This window comes from Macadamia integrifolia, chromosome 9, assembly GCF_013358625.1.
Source record: "Macadamia integrifolia cultivar HAES 741 chromosome 9, SCU_Mint_v3, whole genome shotgun sequence".
NCBI classification, from domain to species: domain Eukaryota; kingdom Viridiplantae; phylum Streptophyta; class Magnoliopsida; order Proteales; family Proteaceae; genus Macadamia; species Macadamia integrifolia.
The window spans coordinates 14,382,423-14,392,273 of NC_056565.1; the positions used below are offsets into that span (position 1 = coordinate 14,382,423).

The 9,851-nt window shown below is 41.5% G+C and overlaps 1 protein-coding gene across 1 annotated transcript; it reads right to left on the reverse strand.

The window, feature by feature from the left end:
• Positions 1 to 6,651: 6,651 nt before the first annotated feature.
• LOC122088634 (NDR1/HIN1-like protein 1) lies at positions 6,652 to 7,612 on the reverse strand. The gene has a single exon (XM_042657944.1). The coding sequence runs from the start codon at positions 7,515 to 7,517 to the stop codon at positions 6,909 to 6,911; it is 609 nt and encodes a 202-aa protein (XP_042513878.1). The 5' UTR covers positions 7,518 to 7,612; the 3' UTR covers positions 6,652 to 6,908.
• Positions 7,613 to 9,851: the final 2,239 nt, after the last annotated feature.

Sequence of the window (9,851 nt, forward strand, 5' to 3'; positions counted from 1 at the left end):
GATCTGAATGATTACTTTTTCTCTCTCTCCATCTCCATGCTTAAGAGAAACGGTCAGAACCGAACAGCTACACCCGCCACACTCACTCATACTCAAGGATTAAAGTATTGGTATCGATCGTCGTATCGATCGGTCAAAATTAAGATACGTATCAGAGGATATCGTATCATATCGGAGATACACTAAGATACGCTAAAGATACACACATAAATGGATAGGAAATATTTTTTTTAAACACTTTTGCATAAAGAATTTATTAAAAAAAGCTATTGATAACATGTATTATGCATAAACACTAAATTGAGGGTATCGTACTAAGAATTCAAGGTCAGTAATTGTCCCATAAATGTAAAATCCTTGTTCCCAACCTTGATTTCTACTTTAGTTAGAGAAAAATATGGCTGACAGCAACTTTGGAACAAAAACCCTTCAAAAAATCGTTTTTTTCTAAAAAATTACCCATATTGGCCATTATATGACCGTAGTGCCGATACGTATCGATACTCACCGATACATGCTGATATATACCTATACGTACCGATCGATACATACTGATACTCACCGATAAGTACCAATACATACCGAAACGTACATTTTACCTCAATTTTATATTTTTCATAGAGTCGTATCGAGGCATGTCGTATCGTATCGATGTGTATTAGTGGTGTATTGATGCATATCGGTATATATTGTAGGATATATATCGATACGAAATGATTTAAAAAATTCAATGTATCGTATCGGCCTACTAAATTTAAGATACGTATCGGAGGGTATCGTATCAATATCGAAGATACTTAAAACCATGCTCATACTGGATGGATTGGGCCATTGGGGGTGGAGTAGAGGTGAGAGACGTGGTCATACGTCCAAGTGGAGGGACGTCGAGAATCGGGATCCCCCGGCCAATGGCCAATAGCCAATAGATGGCCAATATTCGCCAATCGCCATGGAGGGAGGGGATCATTTGGATGGATGGTTGGATGGTGGAACACTGGAACCCCACTCCACGCCCACGGGACCTTGGCTCTCATAGAGCTCTTTGTTCGTCATCATACAGGCCAGGTGTACCCAGTTGGCTCCACCAGTTCCTCAACTTAGATTTTTTGTTTCTTCTTTTACCATTAAAGATTAAAGAGTGATGCGTGCTTACTGGAATTAGAAGTTGGGGAAACGGGAAACCACAGTGCACCAGGGAGCTTTTCTTATTCCTTAATGATGAAGCCTACGACTCTTCCCTGTTTTTCTTTTCTAAATAAACTATTTGTGTAACAATGCGAGCCCTGCCGTACGGGCTGCAATCATAATTCATTTTAGTGTGGTCAGTGGTCAGTACTTTTTTTGTTTTTTTCACCAAACACAAAATCATGGGATACCCCCCACGCTCACTTTCCTCTGTCTCACGAGGAACTAGGAACTAGTGAGGCCCACGCTCGACTCAAGACTCCAGATTCCAAAGTCCAGAGTCAGTTTTGAGTCAGCTCATCACTGATTGATTCACCTCGCTAGAGTTTTATCAGAAAAACAATAACGACGGTGATTTACTTACTACCGTAATTAAGATTCAAATTAATTCTTGTACAATAAATATGGCCGCCGGAAGCTAAACTTGGATGATGATATATCAAGAAGGTAATTAAGGAAATGTTCGAAGCTTCATCAAGATGTGCTTGTAGTCATATATACCCCATATATATGTAATATCTGTTTTAGAGTAATTAAATTTACTTACATCACTTAATGAACATATATATTGACGAATGGCCATGATATATATATATATATATATATATCATCAAGTGCTTATTCAACTTACCCTTTGCTGCTTGTGTCCCACTTTGTGAATTTCTTCAAGGGCTGAACTATTCTTCACGTACGTTTGTCGGGATCCGGTCTACCTCTAACTTGTAAATGTTTATGGCTAGGAAAGCAAGGACGAAATCTCTCTACTTGTTTAACTTATGTCGATATCCACTCCTTATTGCCGGTTTAACGGAATTCTAATTTCTTTTATATGCAAATTACAAATAAATATATAAATAAGGAGAAGAGTTCTTGTTCGATCCGTTGTCATGCACCAGCACAAGGTCAATGGAAGTACAGTTAGAAGCGTCAATATGGTGGATATTTTAACCTTTCATAGGGTTGGGCATAGATTCATTTTTCCCAATAGATGAATAAGGTCTTAAGTTCCCCATGGTCATTATTCTCCCCCCCCCCCCCCCCCAATGCATTTCCCAAAAATCAAACATTTGATCTCCTTGTTGTGATATCATATTCGTTATCATTTCACCTAAAAGCTCTTGCTAGGGGTATAAGTTTAACCCTGACAATCCAAACCTGCCCTAAGCCTAAATAGTGCCTAAACTAAGATTTATGACCTTGGGAGTGGATTAATAAGGCATTAAGGTTGAAAAACCTTAGGTTAAGGTTGAGCCTAGGCCTCAACCTGGCCCTAATTTCAACTCTAATTTATGTAATATAATTTAAGTTTATCACCCTATCATTTAATTTAGAGTAATGAAACCTAAGTCATTGATTTTAATGGTCAGGTATCCTAAACACCTATTATATATATTGTGTCGCACTTAACAATTTTAATTGTTTTTTGCTTTTTGTTTTTTGTTTTGTTTACTTAGTTCAACTGCTACTATGTAAATAGGTCCCCTTGAGGATTGAGTGTTATTGCAGGAATTTAGTATATAACACTGCGGAAACTCGAAGTTCAGACCAAAGCCTCCAATGAACAGAGCCTGTATGGAAACTGATAGCATTACTTTTTCCGGAGAACAGAGCCTGTATGGAAACTGGCTCTTGTCGAAAATGTTTTCTTCCAAAATAAATATAAAAAAATGAAAGTGTCCAAAGACCTACCTATAAATTGGATAAATGCCCAAATGGAGGCCCAGTTTTAAATTTGCTAGCCCAAACCATGAGATAAAGGAACAGTTCCAGTTTTAAATTAGCTTGCTAACACTATTTATCAAAAAAAAAAAAAAAAAAAAGCCAGAGAAGTTTACCTGAGCTAGCCTTGCTCAGTTTATTTATTCTCCTAACTGACATTTTCCAGTGCAGTTCCAAACGATAAGAAATAATAACGATGAAAAATACTTACACAACAATGATATTTATTTTCTTACTAAAATTCTGGAATTGCTATGAACATTGTGGAAATGACCATAAGAACAGAGAATTGAATCAGGATCGAGTTCCCCAAAAATTTGCTGTCCTGGTCTCACAATCCAGGTGGACATCTAGATAGAAAAGCTTTTGGTTAGCAGATTAACGTGCTTTTGAAGTACCGCCATCCTATGAAGAAGGGAAGTAGTGCTTCCATAAATACCAATCAAGTTCGATCAAAAGTTTCTCATAGGATCCGTTCAAGGGAAGGGAACTGAAGTGAGCTGATATCAGTTGTGAAAATAAATATAAATTTTGTTTGGATTTTTTTTTTTTTTTGGGTGTGGGGTTTGGTTTTGGGGGTGGGGGTGTGGTGGGGTTTGGTGTCACCCAGCTCCCAGACATGTGGGGCTGAAATGACCAGCCCTTCCCAATGAAATGGAAAACGAAGTTTTTGTAGATATTTTTCTCACACACATGAATAGGAATCGCACTCTCCCACAAGAAAACTTTCCCAATTTTATAATCATAATTGTGTAATTTATTTAAAATTTAAATCTTATCATATTTAGTATTGATATTTTTTTCAGTTGTAATATTTATTTTACTTTCAAATATTTTAAAGGATTTGATTGTAAAGTAAAATTAAATTAAATTAAGGATCACTATCTGTTGTGTGGCCATTGTGCCAATCCAAGGACCAACTAGGGGGTAGGGTGGTCTTTTTGTTTGGAGTCTGGACGTAGAGACACGTGACTTGGTAGCTAGTGATACTTTCCCAATAAAATTAATGGTAGAAGATTACTACCAAACTGCATAACCCCTGCACAAGTATGGGCCAATGAGAGAACTCGTTAGGGTATGAAAAATGGGGGGGATTTTTTCATTTTAGAGGAGGTGAGAGGAGCGATCATTTTACGCAATCCTGTGTTTGAAAGTCTGGATGCAAGCTTGGAGGACATTTCCTTAAAATTTAATTACTATAGTTGGAATGTTTTAGAGTAAGAAACTTTGGAGCCAGAATGAATCCCCATACTAAAATGGCTGTTTATCTTATACTCATCGCATGTTCCCTGCTATATATATATGTCCAGTATGGAAGATAAAGAAGACGAAAGGAAGCATTATCCACACAGGTAAAAGGGAGTTCATGGGCTTCTGTTTTTGGGGGTGGTCATCCAAGTGATGTGGCCCAATTCTATTGGCAAAGGAAAAAGGAGATTGATCGGCCGACCATATAGAATTTTGAGTCTTTTTATTTTGTGTTCACACAGCACACCTAACTACAATGAAAGGAGCGAAAAAAGTTATGAATCTAATGCATGCTGCCATTCACTTATTAGACATGACATTAAGGTTGGTTTTTGTTGGGTATATGTGCTTTCTTCTTTATTATGCATGAGGAGGAGACCACTAACAGATTAAACTTGTATGTGAGAGCATCCTTTGATTCTTTCATGCCTCCTCTAATCAACCCAAGATAAGAAGCCTAATATTGGTTTAGTCATGTTTGCTAGGACTGTACTTTCAACCAGCAATTAAAATATTATATAATTTTTTTTTTTCTGACTAAAAACAATATTATATCACTTCTTGGGAAAATAGAACTACATGGGCTTGCAGCCTGGAAGTATGGAATAGACCATACAAATAAATGACAATGTAAACAATGTACTTGCAAACTTTGAACCTATTAAATTTGCCATTTTGAATATCGGAAGTAGTTTTCTATACGATGAGAGTGCAGCCTATGTCAATGCTCCTTTAATCTTTCTCTCCCATCCTTAGAAAAATGGGTACAAGTATTTTTACACAAGGCAGTAGAAAAATAGACATATGGGAGTACTAGTGTAAGCCACACTTTTGGACAAAGTTCTTTTCGTTTTGAATATTCAATGAAAGGCTTCATTCTGGTTATGTTTGTCAAGCCAATGGAGAAACAAAAAATAAAAGGAGAAAAGGACAATACTTGGTTTTGTGCTCTTGCGCTGACACAGGGGTTGTGCAACCAAGTTTTAATCCGATTGATACATGGGGGTGCCAAGTCATTTGTAGCTTCGCTTTTCTGCCTCAAACCCATTTTATATATTTTTCTCAGGAAAAGGTTATCTAAGTTAATGGGGCAGGATTTGCTAGCCCTTTTGTCTTTTTCCACTTCGCATGAAATAACCTCACTACCCTTTAATGTATGGGTGTCAATTAGTAGCTCGATCCGACTAAACCGATCGGGACCGACCGTTTATAGATCGGCCTGGCCCGAACCTTTATTAAACGTGTCGGGCTTGAGCCCGGCCCATTTATAAATGGTCGGTCTCGGTTTTGCTACTTGGACCGTCGGGCGCCCGACCGAGACCGGCCTATTATGCACCGACTTGGCCCGACCCTTTAATGATTGTAAAATACCTATTTTACCCCCCAAATTAAAGAATAAAAACTAAAAGGTAAAGACATGTTCACTTTTTAAATAATGGTTATATTTGGTATCATTTATTGATTTATTGTCATTTTTTTGGGCTTGCATGAGTGGGCCGGAATATAATAGCACATTTTAAAGAGGGCCCGTTTAAAAACCGGTTAAAGCCCGTTTAACATTAAACCTGTCCGTAGCCCGGTTAAGGCCCGACTAAAACCCGATTAAGGTAGCCCGATTATAGCCCGAGACCGACCGACCGAATATAAAGTGTACCATGCCCTCAATAACTAGGCCCGATTAGTTAAATGGGCGGACACAGTGTAGCCTTTGAAAGTCTTCAAGCCCGATTAAGCCCGACCAAAACCGAACCGGCCCGACCGGTTGACACCCCTACTCTAATGTACACCACTTGCTCAAAGAACGTACCATTTCCCCTTTATATTTTATCCCCTTCTTCTCTTCTCTCAAATAATCTTTCCCAGTGACATAAATTTGGTCCAGCCAGCCTTAAAACCCGTTCTAGCCCGGCCTAAGCCTAAAAAAGGCCTGGGTTGAAAATTTTAGCCCATAGGGTAGGCCTGAGCTAAGATTTTCCAGCCTGAGGCAGGGCCGGGCCTGGGCTTGGCCCAACCCATCCCAATCAGGGCCGGGCCGGGCCGGGCCAGGCTGGGCTGAGCCTCGGCTGAGATATCCAAGTAAGTAAGTGCCGCCCATTGACACCCCGAAGTCTTTACCATTTCACTGTGTATCCATCCACCTTGCAATTCCGATCATCTTGACTCTCATGATCACATCAATCCACAATGATAAGGAGAACTTCATCTTCTTTTCCTAACCAATTAAAGTGGACCTCTTTAATTTAACAAAAAATCCTTTCTCATCATCTAATTTGAAGGATGACAAATTATCACCCACAAGTACTCCATAGCAACAGAACCTAATAATTTATATAATTGCATGCAGAGCCATGCGACCATTGCGAGAACCATATCGAGGCCAAGCCGCTCAAAACTGTCTAGCACAGTTGGTGATATGTGGTGCACAAAAACCTTATGTTCAACAGGACTGTACATTTAAGAGAGGAAAAACGAGAGAAAGAAAGAAAGAAAGAAAGAAGATTAGCAGCAGGAGGGCACAACGTACTCTTTCCATTATGGTTAATGAACAGTGTTGATTATTATTTCTTTATTCGCTGTGTAATCTACCTCATACTCTTTTCTTCTACTAGGATTGGGAGATGGATCCAGAAGAGAAACAGAAAGAAATTCGCAAATTGAAGGCGAGGTAACAACTACTGCTAATTAAAAAGCAAGAAGAGCTAGCCTAATTAAAGGAAGAAAATTAAGAGAGCTTACGTTACTAACAGGAGTCATCATCATATATCGACGCTGCAACCAGGAGATCCAAGCAGAGGCACCTGACCAACAAAGCCCTTCTTCAGACCCACCAACATATCGCATTTCACATACACTCCGTAGTGACCACTCCTGAAGGGCCCAGCCTTCCACCTTAACCTCCCCAGAAGCACCAACCTCAGTCCCACAACCCCATAGGCCTCGTCCATCACCAGTCCATTCTCCACTTCCATCGATACCGGCACTGCTCCTCCCCCCAATATCGGCGACAGCGTCACCGTGCTGTGCCGCTCGTGGAACAGTGGCGGTAACTCGGTCGGGAGCGTGATCTCCTGGTTCCGGTAGGAGATGAAGGCCGAGAGGCGGTCGTAGTAAATGGAGACCCGGCGATTTGGGTTGCGAGTGACGATGGTGAACTGCATGGTGGTGGAGATGATAGGTGGGGAGGTAGTGTTGAGATCGTAGATGGCCGCACCCACCACCGTGAATCGAGGCTTGTGGGGACTATAAACTAACCACACTATCAGAGTTGTCACTCCCGTTAGTATCAGAAGCACCGCCATGGACGTCCACACTAGGCGTCGTAAGTCGGTAGTCGCGTAACTAAACATGGCCTTCCCGTGGGTCATTTTACCGCCCAGCTTTTGGGCTTCTGCATAGCCTGGCGGGTTAGGCTCTGCTTCTTCACGACTTCACCCATGCAAATGCGGATTGCAAGGTTTTTATAGAATCATAGAAAGATAGGTAGTAATGGATGGGAGAGAAAGGAGGAGAAGAATCTATGTCACTGTTCTGTTGGTACCAAAAAGGTGTGAGTGAAGGACTAAAGATGAAAGAGGAAAGAGCCCCCCGGGGGAAAAGCGGGAGCTCAAAAAGAGGCAACCAGTCTCTTCTTCTTCGTCTAAAGCGATTCATTCAGAGGCTAAAGAAAGACTAAAGTTGTTTCCTTTTTCTTTTTCTTTTTTTCCTTTTTTTTTTTTTTTTTTTTTAAAAAAAAAAAAATACATCATCCTCTTCTTGAGCAACTATATATCCCGTTAGAGTTGAGATTTGGGAGTTATATATTAATTCTTTTTTCCTTTAACAATCTTAAATCCCTCTCACCCCGGAGATCCTATCTCCCAACCCAACCCAACCCAACCTAACCCAACCCAACCCAACCTTTAGTTCCGCCTTTTCTGCTCTTAGACACCTCCCTCTGTCTCTCATTGAGAAATCGAAAGATCCAAAGCCTAAAAAGGAAAAGAGAACAATGGGAAAAGATTAAAAGAAGGGCGGCACCTTCTAAAGCTCACTCTTTGGCTAAATTAAATGTCAGTAGTCATCATCTGCAACGTCTTTTTTACTTTCTCTGCTTTTTTAATTTCTTAATTTATATTGTAATGCTTTGATCTCATTCTCATCCCTTAACTTTGATCCTTACAATTAATTCATACTATCACAAACTACGTTCGCAGCCGTGTTGGTAGTTGGTACAATTCGATGAAGCTGCTTGTCCAACGCCACGCCACACCACGCCACGCCACACCACGCCACAATTCTCTACATTGTAGCCTGCATTAGTAGCTTAGAGCTAATGGTCTTTTATCTTACCAGCTAGAAAAAAACTTCAAAGGAAAGGTTTCTCATAAGATGATGATTAGTAAGTGATGAGGTAAAAATTGACCAGCTGATCTTCCTTGCAGTTCTTGATGCTCCAATTGATCTGCATAGAAGAGAAGACAATGGAGAGCCAGGCTGACCCGACGAGGGACTCACCGATGCCTAAGTCAGATCTTTCCACAGCAGATACTCAAGAGAGTTTTCAGTCAAAAGAAGTGATCGATCCCCCATTATGGAGGCTTACCTTGGTATTTATAGGCTGGTGATAGAGGGAGAAAGAGGAATGTTTGTGGAGATTTCTGCTAGGCGTGGAGTCCTTAAGGAGAATGGCTCTACGATTCTGGGAATATTCTGGATTCTAGGGTATATTCCAGAAATATTCCTCTCTTATCCTGAAGGCACAAGCCGTGAGAGGTGTGGACACCTTAGCGATGTGAGTGGAATGACTCCTGCCCCTATAATCAGGAGTCACGTCCCTTGAATGTAGCAGTGCATGTGTGTACGTTTTTGGTTGCCTTATTTGATTGTGTCGAGCCGAGATAGCAGGTCGGCTTGTGGAGAGACCGAGGTGGCTGATCGGCTTGAGGAGAGACCAAGGTGGTGGGTCGGCCTAACCGAGGTGGCAGGTCAACCTGTGGAGAGACTGAGGTGGTGGGTCGGTCTGATGAGAGGCCGAGGTGGCAGGTCAGCCTGTGGAGAGACCGAGGTGATAGGTTGACCTGAGGAGAGACTGAGGTGGCAGGTCAGCCTGTGGAGAGACCGAGGTAGCAGGTTGGCCCGAGGAGAGGCCGAGGCAGCAGATCGACATACATGCTTCAGCCATGCTGAGGATGAGGACATATTTGGCCTCATCACCAGCCCCCCACTCTAGCAGTTTGGATCAGCCTGCTAGAGTAGTTAATTCGATCTCGGCTTTCATCCGGCGTGCGTTGTCTTTTTGGTACGAAACACGCTACTTCTGCCGTGTGTCACTCCGTCGTTATTTCACCTCTAGTAGGCGAAGAGGCTGCTTTGGGTGGCCGCTGATTTTGGTCAGATCTAGCCGTTCGTTTATCGCCTTCATCTCCTATAAATAGGATGCTCTTCCGCCTAGGAAACTTCGCATTCGTTCGAGAGATCAAGTCAGTTCAGCTTGCTCCTTGCTTCGATGTGGTTATCCATAGAGTCGTAGATCAGCTTGACTTCATGTCTTCAATCAGCTTAGCTCGTCTTCAACCAGTAAGTACTCCCATATTTTGGTCCACACTTATCGTTCTTCTTCTGCTCAGCCCTCCTTTCTTCCTAGCGTCAGACGTGGTGATCCCAATATGGTGTCTGTCCTTGATTCAGACCCCATCCAAGAGACCCCTTTGACGGTCGTA